We start from the raw sequence: 21,325 nt of genomic DNA, 5'->3' as shown, positions 1-21,325 counted from the left end.
GCGCAGAGCTACAGCGTAGGGTACGCGGCGACGCACACCCTACGTCGTAGCCTACGGCGTAAGGTGTGCGTCGATTTAACGCGGAACCATGAGGCGGACGGGAAGGAAGGGGGGCGCGTGAATATACCGAGAAGGAGCCGCAGCTCCCGGGAGAGTTTCGCCGCAGAGGCGGGCCGGAAGGCCGGAGGAACCGCCGTCGCGTCGAGTACCGAGGAGGACTGAAGCCTGAATTATGGTTCCGCGTTAAATTGACGCAGAGCCTCGCCGTAGGGTACGTTGGTGTAACGCGGAACCATAAATCAGCCTTGAGCGCCAGCCGACGCGTGTCCATGCGCACCATTCTTTGATTCCACCACTTCTAAGGTGGTTTTGGCATTTAAAAGTTCAAAAGTCTCATCCTTTATCAGCTGGGGTTGCTTAATGTTGTCACTGCATACTACAGGCTGGGTGAACCTGTCAGCGGGGCCAATGGGGAACAGCAGCAGTGATGAGCAAAGGGAGAAATTAAAATGGGGTAATGGAAACAAACACTAAAGGGGTCAGAATAATATCACCATTATTTAGAGTTGTAAGCAAATTCTTGGATTCTTCATTTCTTTGCAATCCTTTTGAAAATAATTTTGTACTTTGAATTTTGTACTTTGTACTTTGTACTTTTTACTTTTTACTTTTGTACTTAAGTACATTTTAACCCATGTACTTTTTGTACTTTATTATATTTAAGTTGAGGTACTTTTATACTTTTACTTAAGTAATTTTCTTAATGGGTACTTTTGACTTTTACTTAAGTAATTTTCAAGCAGAAAATTTGTACTTTTACTTAAGTACAATATTTTTGTACTTTTTCCACCTCTGCTAAATACAATCTTTGACTAAAACTAGACTAAAATGGCCCTGGACAATTCTGACTAAAATAAGACTAAAATGCTCAGACTCTTTGTCGACTGAAACTTGACACGACTAAAAGGAGAATGAACGTGACTAAAACTAATAAAAACTAAAATGATAGCTGGACCCAAAGACTAGACTAAAATGAAAATTGAAACATGCTGACAGAAACAACACTACATATGAAGCTACTAAATATTACCGCTATTTAATTCAGTTCAATTCAGCTTTATTTATATAGCACCAAAACATGACAAACATCATCTCAAGGCACAGTACAGTTCAACTCATTCCAAATTAGTCCAATTAATACAAAGCCAATTAAATAACAATAATTGTTGCTTCGCTCAGGAGGATTTAAAAAAGGTGGCTGGGTCTGACTGCAGTCTGAAAGCGTTTGGAGCATCATGGAATAAAAAAGAAGAATATCCAGGAGCATCTCCCATCATGTCAGACAGCAACATTCCTCTCCCAAACCTCCGTCAGCTCATTTCCCCTTGACATGTCTTCCAGGAAGACTAGCTGGCTGCTCTGGCACCAGCTAATGGGGATCCTTAATAAATAAATAAATAAATGTGTGAACAGATGCTGCTCGGTGATAAATATCAGCCTGTCCCAGCTTTGTTGAGATGTCTCCCAGCGTCAAATTCACAATGACTCTTAGTAAAATATCTTTTTAAACCAAATAAATATGGTTTTATAATATTTTCAAATCTTTTTATTCTGTTTCTATGAACAAGTTACACATTTGTGTTACTATTAAACAGCAAGTCCTGTATCTATTGTGGCTCCTGCGTGACTCTGTAGTTGTTAACACAGTTGTGTGTTTAGATGGAGGACCTGGTTTTTGCTGACTTCTGCGCTGAGATCGGTGTGGACACCATCAGACAGTACGAGCAGGAATACCTGAAACAGCAGGCGGAGCTCGACAAGAAACGGTACAACAACCTCACTGTTTTCTCCTTTCAAATAAACCGGCTAAATCTGTGACAGAGAAATAACAAGAGCAGATCGTTTGACTGGTTTTTACAGAAATCATTACCGCTGTGCTGTTTGTTGAGGGGGCCGAGTGTCTTTATACCGTTTATTCGAGATTCCTCTTGTTCTTTTCAAATATCTGGCCCTTCAGGCTGGAGTTTGAAAGTCAGTTTGCTCGCCTGAATGCACAGCTGGAATACGAAGAAGACCAACTGGAAAAGGAGCGCAGGAAGCTCAGCAAAAGGGAGGAGAGCATCGCGGAGGTGGAGAAAACCATCGAGGAGCAGAGAGAGGTAATCCTGTCCCCATTTCACTGTTAGTGTTTTCAGGAAGATCGCCCCTCATGAAATACTTCACTTCATGAAATATTAGTACCATTACATTAGTTTTTTTTTTTTTACTTTATTTTTTTGTATTTTGACATTACAGAATTGTTTTCTTTTTTTACATAATATTTAAGTCGTACCAGTAAAAATAACAAATACAGTACATATAAACAAACACAGCAGACAGGGTCATCTAGTTTGGGCGGGTTGGAGTAGCGGCTTTAGTTTGGGCTCCTTTCATGTCCATAACAGTCTTTCTATGATAATCCCTTGTTCATGTAGCATTTACATACATCATGTTCTTCCATATATCCTCAGACAGTAAACAAACATCCTTATAACACGTCATCCCAAATCCAAGTAATGTCTCCATTTCCTCCAGCACTTGTTTCTTGTCTGATTCATGTCTGAGGGAGAACGTTAGTTGTTCTATATTGGGGATTTCTTTAACTATTTCTATCCATTCTGAAATTGTTGGACGCTCCCGGCTCAGCCATTTCCTGGCTATTGCCTTTTTACTACTTGCTAGCAGTATTTTCAGTAAATACTTATCTTGTTTGTCCAGGCCAATTGGTATGTTCCCTAAGTAAATAATTTCAGAACTAAAATCCAGCTGTAAGTCAATTATTATTATAATTGCTGTTACTACATCAACCCAGTATGTGGAGATGTTGGGAATCTCCCAAAATATATGGTAATGGCCAGCAGACTTACTTCCACATTCTCTCCAACACTGTCCGTATTCTGGGTCTGTGAACTCTTGATTTTAGGAGTTATAAAGTACCTGAGTGTGTTCTTCCAGGTAAATTCTCTCCACAGATCAGAACTAGAGGTGGTGGAGTGTGTTCTGCAAATGTTTAGCCATCTTCAGTTAAAAGTATGTCTGCTTCCTTCTCCCCTCTGGATTTGATGTACATCATAGAGAGGCCCTTGTCCAATTGTAAGGCAGAATAGATTCTGGAAATAAGTTTGTCCGTATTACTTTTATATGCCTTAGTAAATATCTTTATCAGATTAATTTCCTCCCCTGCAGTGGATCTAATGTTGTTGTCAAAATGGTGTCTCACCTGGAGATATCTGAAGAAGTCCTGCTTCTCTAGCTCAAAGTTTTTCAGCTGCTGCAGGGAGTTTAATCTGGTGTTGAAGGACCATAACATTAGTTTTAAACAAATATAGCAATATAATTACCAACATCAATCCTGTGACTGTATTGGACACAACAATCCTTTCAATTTAACATCTGGCATTTGTGGTGTGTTTTCTAGTGTTTAAAGTTAGTGTGTGATCCTGCAGGAGGAGATGAAGCTGCTGGAGGCTGTGGAGGACGACCAGAATAAACTTCTGGGGCTGAAGAACCAGCTGCTCTCCAAGAAAAGCCTGGTGGCTGCTGCCAAAACTGAGCTGGGCCAGAAAACTCAGACTCTTCAGGGGATTAACAAGTAAAACTCCCTCCTACTATTATTACAGTTATGGCATCGACGGTGTTGTGCTGTTGTATCGTTGTTGCAACAGGGGGTCCTTAAAAAGTATTAAAGTCCATTTTCCTAAAATAAGGCATTTAAATGTCTTAATTTGTCTTAAATCTCAATCCAAGGGTCTTAATTTTTGAATCTTAATATTAGAGGGAATTTATCCGGTCATCATTAAAATGTTTTCTTGCACTCTAAAAAGGAAAAGTTTATTTAATCGTTTTGAGGAAAAATAAATCTGTTTACCAGTTGTTAGGCGCCTCAGTCAGGGTTGCCACTGGACTAAATTAAACCTGGACTAAACTAAACCTGGACTAAACTAAATATGGACTAAACTGGACCGGGACTAAACTAAACCTGGACTAAACTAAATATGGACTAAACTGGACCGGGACTAAACTAAACCTGGACTAAACTAAACCTGGACTAAATTAAACCTGGACTAAACTAGACCTGGACTAAACTGGACCTGGACTAAACTAAACCTGGACTAAACTGGACCTGGACTAAACTAAACCTGGACTAAACTAAACCTGGACTAAACTAAATATGGACTAAACTAAACCTGGACTAAACTAAACCTGGACTAAACTAAATATGGACTAAACTAAACCTGGACTAAACTAAACCTGGACTAAACTAAACCTGGACTAAACTAAATATGGACTAAACTAAACCTGGACTAAACTAAATATGGACTAAACTAAACCTGGACTAAACTAAACCTGGACTAAACTAAACCTGGACTAAATTAAACCTGGACTAAACTAAACCTGGACTGAACTGGACCGAGACTAAACTAAACCTGGACTAAACTGGACCGAGACTAAACTAAACCTGGACTAAACTAAACCTGGACTAAACTGGACCTGGACTAAACTAAACCTGGACTAAACTGGACCTGGACTAAACTAAACCTGGACTGGACTAAACTAAACCTGGACTAAACTGGACCGGGACTAAACTAAACCTGGAATAAACTAGACCTGGACTAAATTAAACCTGGACTAAACTAAACCTGTACTAAACTGGACCTGGACAAAACTAAACCTGGACTAAACTAAACCTGGACTAAACTGGACCTGGACTAAACTGGACCTGGACTAAACTAAACCTGGACTTAACTAAACCTGGACTAAACTGGACCTGGACTAAACTGGACCTGGACAAAACTAAACCTGGACTAAACTAAACCTGGACTAAACTGGACCTGGACTAAACTGGACCTGGACTAAACTGGACCTGGACTAAACTAAACCTGGACTAAACTAAACCTGGACTAAACTAAACTTGGACTAAAGTAAACCTGGACCCAGCAGGACCAGGACCAGACTCCCTGAAGTGGCGTGAAAAACTCCAACCTGACGACTCTCTGACAACGTGATGATGTAGGTCTCGACATACGTCAACGTAGGACGAGCTGTGAACACGAACCGGATCTAGAAATAACTCTCAATTATGATGATTTCCGTGTGGCAATTTTACTGGATTATTATGTGATTTTTCCAGCTGTTTTAATGGATTAAAACTCTGGGACACTAAATGCAGGATATGGAAGTGAAACTATTCCTTAACTTGCAAAAAGAACTATTGCTCTGTTTTATTTGGTTGCAATTGTACATTTTGAAAATCAATATGTAAACGGGAGCACCGGCCGGTCTTAAAGGGTTAATCAATCAGTACGTTTACATGCAGCAAAGAGATCGGATTTCTGATCGTATCAGATAACGACATGCAGAAGACCGGATCACTTGTCTGAGTTTACATGCTGTTCAGAGATCGGATAAATGGCCAGAGCATGGCTGACTCCGTGACACTAGGGCCGCGTTCAGACTGCAGGCAAATCTGATTCATATCTGATTCCTTCTCATATCCGATTTTCAGGGCTGACTGTCCACACTGTTTTTAGCAAGTGTCCATATCGGATATGGCTCTGTTCAGACTGCGCCACATCATTGACTGATCTGACGGGTTGCCGTAGCAACGACGTCGGAGCGGAGGCGTCACCTCCGTCAGCGCCTGTATTGTGTGAAGTCATGTATTTCTTTTATATATATAAAAAAATCCCAAAATATCTGTAGCCTACCGTTTCTGATTGGGTCGGCACTGCGCATCATTTTTAGACATAAAAATGAACGCATACAGCAAAAGTTGTGTCTCGGTGGAGGGACCCGGCGTCCCAGCAAAATGAGAAACAGAGAAGAGAAGTGTTCAGAACAAAACCACCAGCAAACTAACAAACCAACCAACAAAGCTCAGAGTTAACAAAACGAACCAGCAATGATTAACTGGCAGCCCCGCTCCATAACCTGTCCTCCTAGGAGGAGAGGGGCTGACGGGCTGCAGGTTCAGGCTCACAGCGCGACTGAAGGCTGATTTATGGTTCCGCGTTACACCGACGCAGAGCCTACGGCGTAGGGTACGCGGCGACCCGCACCTACGTGGAAATGCGGTCTTTTTTTCTGCTATTAAAACATGATTTGTAATGTGAATTTGCAACACTTACAAATAATAGTTTTTGACGTGACATCAGAGATTGTACATGCTCTCTGTGAAAGGATGAGTAGCTCCACAACTGGAAATGGGCGGGTGGTTTGGAGCGTCTGGGACAGTCATATCCGATCTGAGTGTTTGGAGCTGTTCAGACTGACACGCATCTGCCCAAATGAGATATGGATCGGATATGAAACTACCTCCTGGAGGTGGTTTCGATCTAGTTTGCAAAAATCGGATATCATGCGGTTTGGGACTGTTCAGACTTCAAAAGAGTCATCCAGTTTCAATCTGGATGGGCTAAAAATCGGATATTTGCCTGCAGTCTGAACGCGGCCTAGGTGGCGCTGTAACCATGGTAACCATTTCAACAAAGAGACACTTCCGGTTGACCTCCACTCAACAACAACAAGAAAAGATGTCGTACGACGGTCTGATTTGTTCTTCCAAGTTTGTTCCCTTTGCTGCCACTAACCTTGCGAGAGGCGCAATAACCCTTTTTAAAAATTATTATATTATAAAACGGGAAATTTACGGGAAAATACTAATACGGGAGGACGGCGGGAAAGAGGGGTAAAACACGGTAGTTTCTCAGCCAAAACGGGAGACTGGACTTGAGTGGAAACAAGTCACAAGTTTTCTACTGGACAATTGTGTCGTTATTAGAGAAAGAGGACTGGTCTTGAGACACAAGTTAGGAAGGCCAGCCAGGTTCTTTCCTCTCTTTTATTGTTCAACTGTTGCACTGTAGGTGTTTTGCAAATAATAATAAAAAAAAAATAGTGTAAGTGATAGATAGATAGATAGATAGAAACTTGATATCAAAAGCATCCATAGTGAAGTCCCTCTGCGCAGACCCTTGTTTTAGCATTTTGTTTTCAGTTGTAAGAGCTTCCTTCATCTTTTTTGCTGTACAGCACACGCTTGTATCTTTCATGCCACGAATAAAGTCATTTCATTTGTAGTTATGTGTTTCACTTTTATTACAAACAAAGAGCTAGATATTAGTGTTGGTGTGTTACATTTATTATGAACAGATACAAAATGATATACAAATCTTAAACAAAATATCAACATGTACAAATTTGAAAAAAGTTTACAAATTTTAAACATTAACTCAGAGTTCCTCTGCAGCGGGGAACTGCTCCTTGAGGTCTCAGCAGACCTTATCCTTTCGACTGGACTAGAATCATCGAAGCCATGCTGTGTTGTGCTGCCTGTTGAATCATCATGGCCCCCCATCTCTGTTGCTGCTTCTGCAGAGGGTTATGAAAATGAAAAATTATTTATATCTTATTCATTTTATGTCAGACATATGGATTTCTGTTGTCTAGTTGTCAGAATAATCACATTATTGGTTCTATATTATATTCTTTGCAAATATAATCATGACTACTTTCATTAAACTGTGTTTTAGGTACTTTGATTTATAAACAGTCACACCGGGTTCATTTTGACCCAGGAAAACAGCTGTGATTGGTTTTAAATCAGTATTCTGATTAAACCTGATCAGTGTGTTATAATATAAACGCATTTTCCTTAAAGTCAGACAATAATGCCCAAAAAAGTACCGTAAAGTTGGAACGCAGTTGGATAATAACACATTTAACACAGAATTAGGTTATAATTTATGTAATGTGTTATTGGTAGTCAAACATAACATGAGCATAAGTTACATTGAATAACCCCTCACCCCCGCACGCTTGAGTGTTAAATGTAAATGTACAGGTAAATCGTTATTTAGCAGACGCTTTTATCCAAAGCAACGTGCATAACATTACAGAACATACAGAACAAAACATTCTTTGAACAAAGGCAACAAGTTTTAGCAACTCACCGTTATTTTGATCTGCTCTGGTGTGACTCCGTCCTCCTTTCACTTCCGGGTGAATGCCCCCCAGAGGAAATTCTCGAGCATGCGCAGACTGCAATATCCGATCCCCCGTACACATGGCGTTAACATTCCGACTGCGAACGGGTTATCTAGGTGCTGCAACCAGATTACTAAATGTCCGACATAGGTCCGAACTAGATCGGGTTCAGGTGTTTACATGCAGTTTAAAAGTCTGAACGATGTCTTATACGATCAGAAACCCGATTGAACTGCTGCATGTAAACGTACTGAGTGTGAGATGTAAAAGAGGGAAAAAAAGAAGACGATACAGAAATAATAGTAATTAGCAATTACTTAGAGGTTAAGCTGAAAACAGCAGTAAAGTAGTAATAGGTACGTAATAATTAGAAATGGTACGAGTTTGGTGCAGGTCCACAGCAAACCACCAGGGGGAGACTGATCAGGACGCTCATTTTCCTGAACAACTGTGTGTTTCCATCAGAGAGCTGGTGAAGCTGCAGCGGGAGGTGATGTTTGCAGAGTCGGCCTTGGAGCAGAAACGTTTGGCTCGACACAACCTGCTGCTGGCCTGCAAGATCCGGGGCTTCCCCATCGGCCTGCTGTCGGGGAGCCTGGATGACATCAGTGAGGTCCAGGTACGACCTGGAGAGATTTAACTTCACCTTCCACTATCAGAGTTGGAAAAGTAAATAAATGAAAGACTATTCCTCGTGTTTATGGCTGTATTTGTCTGCTCTCTGTAGCTGGACGCAGAGTCAGAAAGTACTTCAGCCACTGCGGACATCTACGAGAGAGAGTCTCAGCTGGTCATCGACTACTCCCAGGTGGAGGCCGATCTCAGGGTGAGAATCAAATCAAGTCTCGCCGTCGTTACTCCCTTTCAGCTCTCTTTACGAGCATTCAGAGGAGAGCAGTGTTGTTTTTGGCAGTTAGCCAGTTTGGCATTTAGTCTTAGGCTGCATCCAAAATTCCATACTTCCCTAATGAGTATGCAAAAACAGTGTGATTTTTGAGTGCGTCCGAAACATTAGTACGTACTCAATAGTATGTACTATCCATACTCATTCCGGAGAAATGTATTAGTGTGGATTGATGTACACTAGCTAAGCAGAAACTTCCCACAATGCAATGCAGCGGTGTTTGGTTGCTAAGTGATACGTATATGCGTCACAAGTATAATATTAAGTATAATAATATCATTATATAATATTAATATTATAATATCTGTATATGATATTATATAATGTCATCTTGTTTGGGCCAGGATAGATGGGAAATAGCGGAGCGGTGCTGCTACCGCTGCTGTTACCATGGTAACAGCTGCTACTGCTGCTGTGACACGTCACTTCCTCCCTATGGCAGGAAGTGACGTGTTCGCTCTGAATAGTACGTCCGAATTAATGCACACTACTGATATTTACTCAAAAGTGTGCTGAACTTAAGTATACTGTTTAGTATGGCATTTGGGACGCACCGTTAGTCTAATGCTTATTAGTTTTAGTCATTTCTATATGTGATAGTTTTAGTCTAGTTTTAGTCGACGAAAACTTAAAAAGGTTTTAGTCCAGTTTTAGTCAGTTATAGTTAAAAAAAACAAAAGGTAAAAAAGAAAGTATTTTCACCAATATTTACAACAATAAAGGTATATTCTGCTTTAGCCTAAAGCTAGCAGACTCTACGTACAGTATGATAAAGCTGCACAAATAACTCGACCAGTTTAACATATCGCCAACACTCGACCATGGTTAAACATGCTGCTAACGTCACAAAAAAAGCCAAGTGTGCTGTTCATTTAGACACATGGGAAACAGCAACACGTCTCAAATGCTATAATTTCGTCTACATTTCAGACAGTCACTCAAACATGGGTCAATATGAACTTATTACACTTGCAGCCCGACCAAAACCCCATCATGTACGACACACAGGCTACTAGTAACACACACAGGCTACCAGTAACACACACAGGCTACCAGTAACACACACAGGCTACCAGTAACACACATAAGCTACTGAATTGATGTCCGCACAACTAAACTAACTTCAGCCTGGGTTAGCAGCACAACCAAGCTAATTTTAGACTGAAGTCAGCAATGGATCATATGAAGTTGATCACAAGCCGATTGTCGAGTAACATTGTATGTATATTAGGGGTGTGAATCTCTCCCTTACAAGACGATGCGATACGTATCCGATATATGGGCTCCGATGCGATTCAGGGACGATACATTTTATAGACCATACGATTCGATCCGATACGATTTGGTACAATTTCGATGCAATTCGATTTTGTGGAATTTGATGCAATGTCATGCGATTCGATACGATACGGTGCGATCTGATATATTAATACATTTTTTAAAACTTTTCATTAAAAAGCTCAAGCAAGTAATAAATTGATATTATCTCATAAAGGACTATGGGAAAACAAAATAAAAAATACCTTTGTAAAGAAAGGCGGATGTCTGGATGACAAATGAATCATGTCATGTTTATTATTCCAATACTAAACAGTAAACACCAACATGAATACAAATACAAAACTATAAACTACTGTACTATACATTCTGACATGGAATGGAAGTCTCTGTCTCACACACCTATTTCTAAGAGATTCACTTTGGCAGGTACTTACTTTGTCAGGTGGAGAAATATGAAATATAAAGGTCTAGAAAATAAGGCTTAGCCCTCTTCTGGCTTCAGTACAGTGCAAAATTATTGTACTTTGCAAAGCTCCAAACTAACAATGAAAATCTCCTCAAAATTCCTCAACAATGCCACAAATCAGATCACAAAATTAAACTATAAAATGGGCCTGCTGTTATGTCAAAATCAATTTCATACCTTACAAATGGCCATAGTTTTGTCCAGTTTTCCTCCCTTTTTATAAAATCCAAACGTCTTCCAAACAAAAGATTTAAGATGTGTTCCTCCACTGTATATTTGTTCACCGTTATCGTTTGAGATTGCTCAAGGCTGCAGCCAGCCTGTGTTTACGTTCGCTCGTGTCGCACATTTTACAGCGTCATGCGTGTGGTGATATGCGCGCGCCGGTGTCCTGCGCCGGAAGTAGGAAAGGAGCAGATCTCCAAGCTCACAACCTGCCTAAATGCAACGCACTGTGGGCTTGTAGATCTGTATTTTTACCGCAGTTACTCGGTGCATCGATTCCCAACGCTAGGACCGAACCAACGTCCCGTTTATGCTTTATTTGGTCCGATACAGTTCAACGTGCACCGATGTAGTCGCATCGTTGGTGTTAAACACCGATTAACGATGCATATCGATATTTTTTGACACTCCTAATGTATATGATATGTTAACAGGACTTGGTGTAACTTACCTTCAAAAAAATATCAGCGTGGTGAGTCTTCAGGTGCCGCTTGAGATTCTTTCCACCGAGTTTGGTTCCACATTTATCGCCGTCTCCCTCAACGATGCATTCTGTTTTTCTTTCTGCTTGATTATATTGAAAATATGTCCATGTATCATCTGGTCATTTCCGACCACCATGCTCCTTGCTGCCAAGGTCCATCATCCAACCAGACTGAGTGTGACCGCAGCCGTGTCGCGTTCAGGTGCTGCAGGTGATGCCAAGTGACCAAACAAGGATAGGTTGCAGCGCTGATATTTTTAAATTTTTTAACAGACATGTCAAAGGCAGGCAGAAATGTCATGCATTTTGAACGTCTGACCCACTAACATTTTCGTCTAGTCTCGTCTCGTCTCGTCAACGAAAACTCAAACACGTCTTGTCATGTTTTAGTCATCAAAGAGCCTCGTTAAGCTCGTCACCATCTCGTTATTGTCATGAAAAAAAGGTGTGTGAACGATTCAGAGGAGACGTGTGTTGGCAGGATCTGACCGAAGGGCAGACGGATTCCTACCTGGAGAAGCTGAAGGAGGCCGTCGCCTCCACAGAGGCGGCGCTTCATCACACCTGCCCCCCCAACCTGAAGGTCCTGGAGAAGATCAGGGACGTGAAGGACAAGTTACAGGGAGTCAATGAAGGTGTTTTTTCATTTAGTCTGGTATCTATTTACAATTGAGTTAATCTCTTCCAACAGCGCAACACCAATCAAATTATCACTAAACTTAAGAAAGAGAAATTCTGTTCAGCTGCCAGGAAATTTGCAAGGACGTCATGTCGTGTTTAAAATTTAAAAATTCAGTTGAGTTCAAAAATATTTCTAAATCTTCATCTAAGTCACAAAAACAAACAATGTGTTAAAGGTGATAACATGCAGTTATAGTTTCTGGTGTTTTTATTAAATAAACCAGAGTTAACAGCTGGTTGGAGAGTTGACTTCAACAAGATCGTCCAGTGTCTCCGGACCCGGAGTGTCTTTCATCAAAGTAGCTGTAAGCCACACCTCCAAACTGTTGTTTAAGTAATTAGTGGCCTTTATTTACCTCCATTTAATAATTGATGGTTGTGTTCAGTAATGACACGAGGGAGTAAACTAGTTTATCTCAATAGTTTATTTAGGGTTATACATTGTGTTGGAAATCAGATCACATTTGTTGGTAAACTGATGCAGAAAACCAGATATTTCAGGGATCTACAGTATATGTATGTATATATATATAGTATTACTTTCTTTACTCAGGAGTCTTGTGCTTGTGTTCTAAGTGAGTGTTGAGCAGCAGGACTGATGAATCTCTTGTCTGTCACTCAGCGTTTGACACCAGCACTAGAGCAGCCAGGAAGTGCAGTCAGGAGTTTGAGCGAATCAAATCCCGGCGCTTCCATCTCTTCAGCCAGTGTTTTGAGCACGTGTCCATTGTAATCGATCAGATTTATAAAAGAATATGCAGGAACAGCAGCGCCCAGGTGAGAAACAGTCAAACACTGGATACTGACTCTGTTTAATGTTTAATTTTCCCACAAATATCCATTTCCCTTCTCCCTCCAGCAAATGATTTCTAGAACTCACCATTATTCTGTTTAACCATTCCTTAATACTTCATTAATACTTGTGTCTCTGGAGCCAAAAGCCAATATTTCTGGACCTGCTGGACTCAGCATAGCAATAATATATTATAACAGAGCCGAGATCTTCAGTCCAGGCAGAGGATGCCGTATCCTGTATGCTCGTTAACTTGCAGAGTAAAAAAAAAAATTTACCCTTGGTCAAGCCCCGGCCCCGAAGAAAATCAACAGCAACCAGATATAAATAAAAAGAACTTTGTGTACCATGTAGTGAGTTTTCGGCAAAAACAAGATATTTTGATTTGTTTATCTAATAGCGTTCCCAAGTGTTGCTTTTACTAATATAACGTTTAAAAAAAATAATCCAGTGATTTAAATTTTGATACAAAGCAAGTAAATATAACGCTTTTTCCATTGATGTCAATGAGAGAGACGGCTGTTTGGTCGAAGGTTTTTGTCCAGTTTTAGTCAGTTTTAGTTAAAAAAAGAATTTCAATTCAACTTTGAATTCAATTTTATTTATATATTTAGCGTCTATTACAACAGAAGTTGTCTCTAGGATCTTTCCAGAGACCCAGAACATGAACATAAACCCCCGAGCAATTATTACATAAACACTGGCAGGTAAAAACTCCCCTAGTGGGAGAAAAGCCTTAAGCCAAACAGTGGCAAGAAAAAACTCTGCTTTAGGAGGGAAGAAACCTGGACCAGGATCAGGCTCATAAAGGGGGACCCTCTTGCTGGAGGCCAGACTGGGGGGTCGGGCGGGGCGGGCAGAACAGGATGTCAGCAGCACAGCAGATCCACACAGACAGGTGGAAGCAACAGCTGGATGACCAGAGGGGGCGCAGGCCAGCACTCAGCTCCTGAAGCTCCGGCCTGCAAAAAAAAAAAAAAACAAGATAAGATAAAAAAGAAAGTATTTTCACCAATATTTACAATAATAAAAAGGTATATTCTGTTTTAGCCCAAAGCTAGCAGACTCTACGTATGATAAGGCTGGACATATAACTGACCAGTTTAACATATCGCAACGTGCTGAGGGAACATAAACACAGAGAGAGGACCACACCGTCACTGAATGACTGTAAACATGGTTAAACATGCTGCTAACTTACAAAAGAAGTGTGCTGTTCATTTAGACACATGGGGAACAGCAACACGTCTCAAATGCTATATTCTAGTTTACGCCTCAGTCAGGGTTGCAAAGTTGGGCGGGTTTCAGCCCAATTGGGATGAAAAATATCGGACTGGGCAGGTTTATAAAATCTGGGCTGCTTTTCCTGGTTTTTACTAAATATTTAGGAGAAATTATTAACAAAAAAAGTTTCCATTATGGCAGAGAAAAGTAGAAACTCACACAATAAACTCACTGATATTTTATTTGCTTTAATCTACTCAATTTAATTGTAGTCTTTGTTTGGAGCCTGAACTTTTCTTGCTATTTAGAGGTGTTGTGAAGATTAATTTGCTTATGCTTGAAATTTATTACGCATTTAATAATTTAGGGGTTTAACATAGAGAATGTATGATTTGGGCTGTTTTTTCATTATTTCGGTGGGTTTTACATCACGTTTGGGCTGTAACCTGTCAGATCTGGCAACCTCAAACTCAGCGCTGGATTTCTTAGTGGGTTCAAAGTGTTCGACTGTTTTTTTGGTCTTAAATTTAGTTTGAAAGTGGTATTAAAAAGTCTGAAATGTAACTTTGTCAAACCTGCAACCCCCTGGTCTGGTTCACAGTCTCTGCTCCAGCTCATCTCAAAGGAGCTTGACATGGATTAAAAGCTTGTCTCGTATCATTTGGGGACTTCAAAATACTCTCTCTTTTTGTCCTGGAGGCCATTCTGAGCGCCGAGAATCCAGACGAGCCGTACCTGGGGGGCATCAACTACAACTGCGTGGCGCCAGGGAAGCGCTTCATGTCCATGGAAAATCTGTCCGGCGGAGAAAAGGCCATCGCTGCTCTGGCTCTGCTGTTCTCCGTAAACAGGTAACGCTGCTGTGGAAATCCTGACTCAGATCAGGTGACACTTGATAACGATGCGTCAAACTGGATGCAGAGCTTCAATAAGACGTGAGATGAAGGTAATCATTACATCATTATTGCTGAATACTTATTAAAACCGCTGTTGACACGTTTATTACATCAGAAGCTGTCTCTTGGATCTTTCCAGAGACCAGAACCTTGACCCCCGAGCAATTATTACAAAACATACATAAGCAATGCCAGATCACACATCATGTGATATTTCTCAAAAGTCAAGGAGTCATTATGACTTTTAAGATGAAGACTTTTTACCTTCGATCCCATTGTTTGCTTCCATTAGGTTTTATTAAGAAAGGAAAAAAATCTCATATTAAATCTTAATGTTGGGGGTAAAATCCTGCAGCTGCTCACTTTTACTAGGGATGTCCCGATCTGATCATGTTGTTTCAGACTTGATCGAAATCAGACGTTGCATCCCGATCAGGAATCGGATATATATTTTATTCTCATTATTTTGATCAGCGCATCAAACAGACAATGGAAAAAATGCTAAACAACTGATGTATCAGCAATCAATGGCTCTGCGTAATTTTGTGTGACAACGCTGCTAATATGAAGAAAGCTATAGGAGAAGTGGGGGGGGAGTGTGCGCTGTGTCACGTTGAAGTGACATAAATAAAGTTTTTTGTGGTGATCTGCGCACAGCGGCGTTACAGCAGAGGAAAATAAATACAAGTCAAGCTACAACGGTGATTGAAAACCGAACAAAGCCGTGTTCCTAAACTGAGCGTTCAGAAAAACGCCACAGGCTGAGTCGCGCATTCTTGCCAACTTTGCTGCACGAGGGCAGCATGATGGACACCTGCTACCGCCAGGACGATTGTAGGTCCTTCAAACACAAACCTTTTATTCTTTAAGCCACAATCGGACAGTAAGAAGTAAGAGTCGGACTGCAGCTATTGAATATTTTGGTGATCGATGATTCTATGAAATATTCCATCGATTAATCGGATAAAACGTACTATTGCTTTATTAAAGCCCAATTATAAATATACAATAGAAAACAAGACAGATTACCTGATTTAAAAACAACCGATTTGTTTCTTTTATTAGAATAATTGACATTAATTTACATATTTTATGTAAACTAGTAAACTGTTAAATTTTCCAATAAAAACAAATTATTTTAAACTTAACATTTCCTGAAACATACATTTTTTTTTTAAATTTTTTAAGTATTAAAAGTAAAAAATATTCTTAAACACTGCTTTTAAATTGTGCAACTTCACAATCATGACCAACACGTTTCAACAGAGATGCTTGGCTGTGGATCGGGAGTCGGAACCAGAATTTGACACCATGTGGACCGGGGCCTTTTTTATTATTTTTTACATATTTTTTATTTATTTTTAATTTGAAATAATCCCACAGCTTCGACATCTTCTGTCTCTTCCTCTTATTACTAATGAGTTTTCTCATTGTTGCTGTCACTGTTTTCAGTCCCGGCCGGCGTCTGTGCAGCTAAACTGAAGACGTCGTCTTCTTCGCTTCATAAGGGGCACATGCATGTAGCACGTTGTGTCACGTTAAAAAGAACCCGTGCGAAACGTGAAGTTTAAATTTATTTTTTATTTAAACGACGCTTCGAGGCCGAGGAAATTCCTCGATCATTTTTTGTAATCGAGGTACTCGAGGAATCAATGCAGCCCTAAGTAAGAGTTCATTCTAAAAAAACACATTACTGCCTTACTTTATGACATTGTTGCTCTTTTATTTGCTTATTTGTTTATGTGCCTGCTGGGTGTTTTAAGTTGAGCTGCTGTTTTTATTTAATTCAAATTGATGTTTAAATTTGAACTATTTTTACGATCGGGACTCGGTATCGGCAGATACTCAAAATCAAATGACTCGGAATCGGATCGAGTCCAAAAACCCCTGATTGGGACATCCTTATTTTTACTTTGTATGTGAGAACAGAAAAAGGGTTGTTTTTATTCACCTGATGTCTGAACTTTGGGTATTTTACCGTCGCTAGACGCAAAATGAGGAGAAAATCGTTTCATCAAAGTTCCACGAACTGTCCTCCTTTTCAGGTCCAGTCTCCCAAGTGTTTTTTATAAACTGAATCCTGTTAATGTCCTTGTAGATGAAGTATATGAAGCCGTAGCCTTGTGACGCTGCTGGTTTAACATGTCTGTCCTGGTTGGTTCCTCTCAGCTTCCGACCCGCCCCGTTCTTCATCCTGGATGAGGTGGATGCAGCTCTGGACAACACCAACATCGGCAAGGTAAGATCCCACCTGCGTCTGTTGTCCTTTACAAACCGCTCCAACAATTACCGATCAATAGAAACAGGAGCTGAAATTGATTCCTGCACAACAACACAGTCATCTCCAAACCCCGCTAACCTGGAGTTTATTTAGACTAGAATGAGAAGGCAGCAACACGTCCCAGGAGGATGTTTCCCACCGTGTGGCATCAACTCTTCCTCAAACAACCATAAACATCTGAAGCCGAGGAGGGAATGTTGTCCCACTCTGCTCTGACAGTTCGGTTCATGATGCTCCAGATGTTTCCAGGTGAACGTTCTTGACTGCAGGTAGAACTTGTAGTTCTGGAGACCGGTCTTGGTCTCAGACCACTTTTTTGTGGTCTTGTCCCGGTCTCGGGTCTCTGGGTCTCCCCAGGTCTCGGTCTCAGATAACTGAGAGTCCGTTTCACACCAAAGTGACAGAATCTGGTGATCAGCAGTTCTTCCTCTTGTTAATGTACAGTTTTGTAAACTATGTGTATTTTGTATCTGATTTAATGTTTTGGTGCATCTGCATGTGTCTGTATTTAATTACAGTTTTGTGTTTATAACGGCCTTGTTTGGATAAATATACTGTATGAATAATATCTGCATATCCTTGTGATTGATTAAGCATCAGGTCCATTTCAGTGATGCTGATATACGGTGTAATCTGATTACTATAATGGTAAATAATGTAATTTCAATCTTTAATATTTAAAATTCAGGTTTCATCTCCAAATTCAGTCCAATTTAAACCAGTAACATTTACTATTCCTTCCTTTTCTGAGGTGGAGGGGGGTGTTGGAGCTGGTTATTCTGCTAGAGGACTTTGGGACTAGTTAGTAGTCGTGTCAATCCTTAAAAGCACTGGTGTCAATCCTCCAATAGTGTAGAAATAGCGGTCGATGTTGATAACAGGACTCTCTTTAGTGTAACACGTCACCATGGAAACATCACACCAACTCATTTATACATAACAGTTTCTTCTTCTCTTCCTTTTGGAAGTGTTGCTGCCATTGAATTTAAGATAAGCTCATATCTTTAAGTAAATGGTCAAATGTGTCACAATTTTTATGTTTCCTGTTTCCATCTGTTCTTTTAATTATTTCCAGGTCCTCCAAGCTATTTATTAAATAATTGGTCTCTGCTCTTGACCAGCGTTTACTGCGTGCTGCCATCTTGAAACTTTGTTTGGAAAACAAGCCCAGCGCGGAATATACTGTACAATGTCAGGGAGACAGACGGGCGAGGGAACGAGCAGCGCAGAAAGACCGGAATTAATTTAAAGCGGAATGAGTGTTTACATGATCGCGGAATTATTCTATTCGGATTTGAAATCGGAATAAACCAGCCACTTACTTCGGAATTAAAGAGGACCTATTATGGCATCTAATACCTATTTTAAACAGGCCTTGAATGTCTTAAAAACAAGCTTTTGATTGTTTTTGTTAAATAAATTAGAAATTCAGCCTCTGAGCCATGTCTTTATCTTCCCATTCTCTAACCTCATTCTCTATGCGGGATTCTGAGTGGGCGGGGCTATGATACTGAGGCTCTGTGCTGATTGGCTGCCTGAATGACGCGATAAACCGCTATGAAAAAATGGCGGAAGCTCCGGCCGACGGAGTTAGTTGTGGGCGTGGTTTCACGCATCGGAGGCCAACCGATGTAAATTGCTTTTTTGTTATGTAACGACGGGAGCAGAATCTTATTGGCTCGTAGAAGCCACATCACACTGGATGGTTCATCCGGGCGGCTGTACAGACACTGCAGAATTTGGTTGCTTTCCTCCTTCTCTGAGTTGGCAGGCTGAGGGGAGACCACTTTATATATGTTAAAGCAAGAGAAAATGTGTTTTTCATAATAGGTTCCCTTTAAGTTTAATTCGGAATGGCCATTTTCATTCGGAATTAGGTGTTTACATGGTAATTTTTACTCATTTTAAATCGGATTTAATTTTAATTCTGAATTAAAGAGGAATTAAACCCATGTAAACGCACTCATGGTTGTGTTTCTGTTGGTTGTTGATCACATGGTTGTGTTTCTCCGTGTCCTCCAGGTGACCAGCTTCATCAGGGAGGAGTCCAGGCAGAACATGCAGATCATCGTCATCTCGCTGAAGGAGGAGTTCTTCTCCAAGGCCGACGCCCTCCTGGGCGTCTACTCCGGCGTGAGGAACCGAACCGACAGCTCCGAGTGCTCGTTTCAGAAAAGCCCGTATTGACCAAGTTTTTCTGTTCTGCAGTTTGATGAATACATGTTCAGCCAGATCCTGACCCTGGACCTGCGGCCGTTCCCCCTGGAGGAGGAAGGAGACCGGCAGAGGGAGGGAGCAGCCGGAGGACGGGATCTCTTCACCCCGGACTCACGAGCCTGAGCCCGTCCTCGTTCTCCAGCTCCTTTTTACATCGTTGTGGTCGTTCAGTGTTTGTGTCTCTGGAGTCGTGGAGTATTTAATGACGGCCGCTGTGTTTTATCAAACAAATAACATTAACGTTTCCTCGTGTTTAAGCAGTCCGGTTGGTGTCGGTGGTGGTTTTTACGGGATGTGTTTGGTATCGTTACCCTCCAAGCCCGACTCATGAAAAACATTCAGTTATCCTGTTTCTTGTAAATTCAACGTTTTATCCTTTTGAAGATAATAATAAACTGTGTTTTACTAAAGCAGAGCTGCTGTCATTGACTCTTTGCACGTCTTTGGGTGCTAAAGCTGCATCCAGTGATTCCCCGAGCTGCTCTCTCAGTCATCTCTACGTTTCCAGAGGACGGTCCAGAGCTTTAGGGGGCGGTGTCTCGGGTTCAGGTGAGGTAAAGGCAGCGTTAACCCGACCGTCAGCTGGCAGCAGGAAACACCAGGACTGGACAACCCAAGACTTCAGCTGCAGCGGTCGGATGGTAGGATCAGCATCCTGGTGTGAGTAACGTGAAACATCCTGCATCCGGGTGAAGGGTGGAGATGTGTATGTATGTTCTGGGTTCCCTTTACGCCTCTTCCTGTTAGGGCTCGGCCGGACGGGGCTTTTTCCTCCGCAGCCCGGCTGGTGCTGGGAGCGCCGAGTCGGCGCGGCGTGTGGATAAGAGGAGCTGGCGGACAGTGGAGTCGCTCTGAGCCGCATAATAACAACACACAACACCTGCATAACATAACACAACATAACACCTGCAGCTCGTCAGCTCATCAGGAGAGGTTAAGGGGCTGCCAGTTGTTCAGTGCGGGTTTGTGTTGTTAACTTGGTAGTTGTTGTTAACTTTATAGCTTTGTTTGGTTCGTGGTTTGCTTGTGTTCTGTACCTGTTTATTTTTGAGTTCTTGTGAGAAAGGTTTGTGTTTCTTTTTGAGTCAGTTTTTTGTTATTCCGTGTGGAAGTTCTTTTTGGTTCTAAATTAAACCACGCCGTGATTTTTGGCTCAGTTTAACCCTGTTTGGTGTCGTGTAATTGGGTTCGAGGAAAACGAACTCCTAACCCTTTCATGTCCATTCTTTCTTTTTTTTAATCATCATTTTATCGTCATGGCATTTGTAATTTTTCCGTATAACAGAAACAGAAATACAAACATAAGTGCAAAGATACAGAAATAACACCCAACAACCCACAAAATAAATAAATTAAAATTAAACTAAAAAACCTTAAAGACCTCAAGATGATATCTGTAATCTTACCAGAAGGTTTTTTTTGGTGTAGGAGACCGACTCTTCCTGCCTGAATGAGAAATAACACTGTTTTATTTTGAAAATACCTCATTAAACACATTGATAAGACAAATACACACTTATTTAAACATATTAAGCCTCATTTTATTTAGCATTTCATTTGAGAACTTAGACCATGGTCAAAAAGCACACTACAAAATTGCTCTTGCTGGCTATTTGGGTCTCTCCTGAGTTTGCAAATATGAAGATAGTGTTGTATAGTAGTTTATATATATATATATATATATATATATATATATATATATATATATATATATATATATATATATATATATATATATATATAATGTATATACATTTAAAAAAAATGTATAGTAGTGTGTGTGTGTATATATATATATATTTATATACATGTATATAAATATATATAGTATGTAGTGGTATGTATGTA

The 21,325-nt window shown here is 40.7% G+C and overlaps 1 protein-coding gene across 1 annotated transcript in view; it reads left to right on the top strand.

Annotated features, from left to right (window-relative positions):
- Nucleotides 1-19,700, top strand: part of smc1b (structural maintenance of chromosomes 1B) — a 49,048-nt gene extending 29,348 nt beyond the window's left edge. The window contains exons 15-25 of the mRNA XM_061720304.1: nt 1,720-1,826; nt 2,018-2,159; nt 3,486-3,631; nt 8,491-8,644; nt 8,753-8,851; nt 11,867-12,020; nt 12,689-12,843; nt 14,783-14,934; nt 17,149-17,218; nt 19,283-19,393; nt 19,469-19,700. Coding sequence (XP_061576288.1) covers nt 1,720-1,826; nt 2,018-2,159; nt 3,486-3,631; nt 8,491-8,644; nt 8,753-8,851; nt 11,867-12,020; nt 12,689-12,843; nt 14,783-14,934; nt 17,149-17,218; nt 19,283-19,393; nt 19,469-19,600 — 1,422 coding nt within the window. The 3' untranslated portion in view covers nt 19,601-19,700. The remainder of the gene's footprint in view (nt 1-1,719; nt 1,827-2,017; nt 2,160-3,485; nt 3,632-8,490; nt 8,645-8,752; nt 8,852-11,866; nt 12,021-12,688; nt 12,844-14,782; nt 14,935-17,148; nt 17,219-19,282; nt 19,394-19,468) is intronic.
- Nucleotides 19,701-21,325: the final 1,625 nt, after the last annotated feature.

This window comes from Cololabis saira, chromosome 4 (assembly GCF_033807715.1).
Source record: "Cololabis saira isolate AMF1-May2022 chromosome 4, fColSai1.1, whole genome shotgun sequence".
Lineage (NCBI taxonomy): Eukaryota > Metazoa > Chordata > Actinopteri > Beloniformes > Belonidae > Cololabis > Cololabis saira.
The sequence above is the reverse complement of the archived record's forward strand: the minus strand, read 5'-3'. Positions and strand labels throughout refer to the sequence as shown.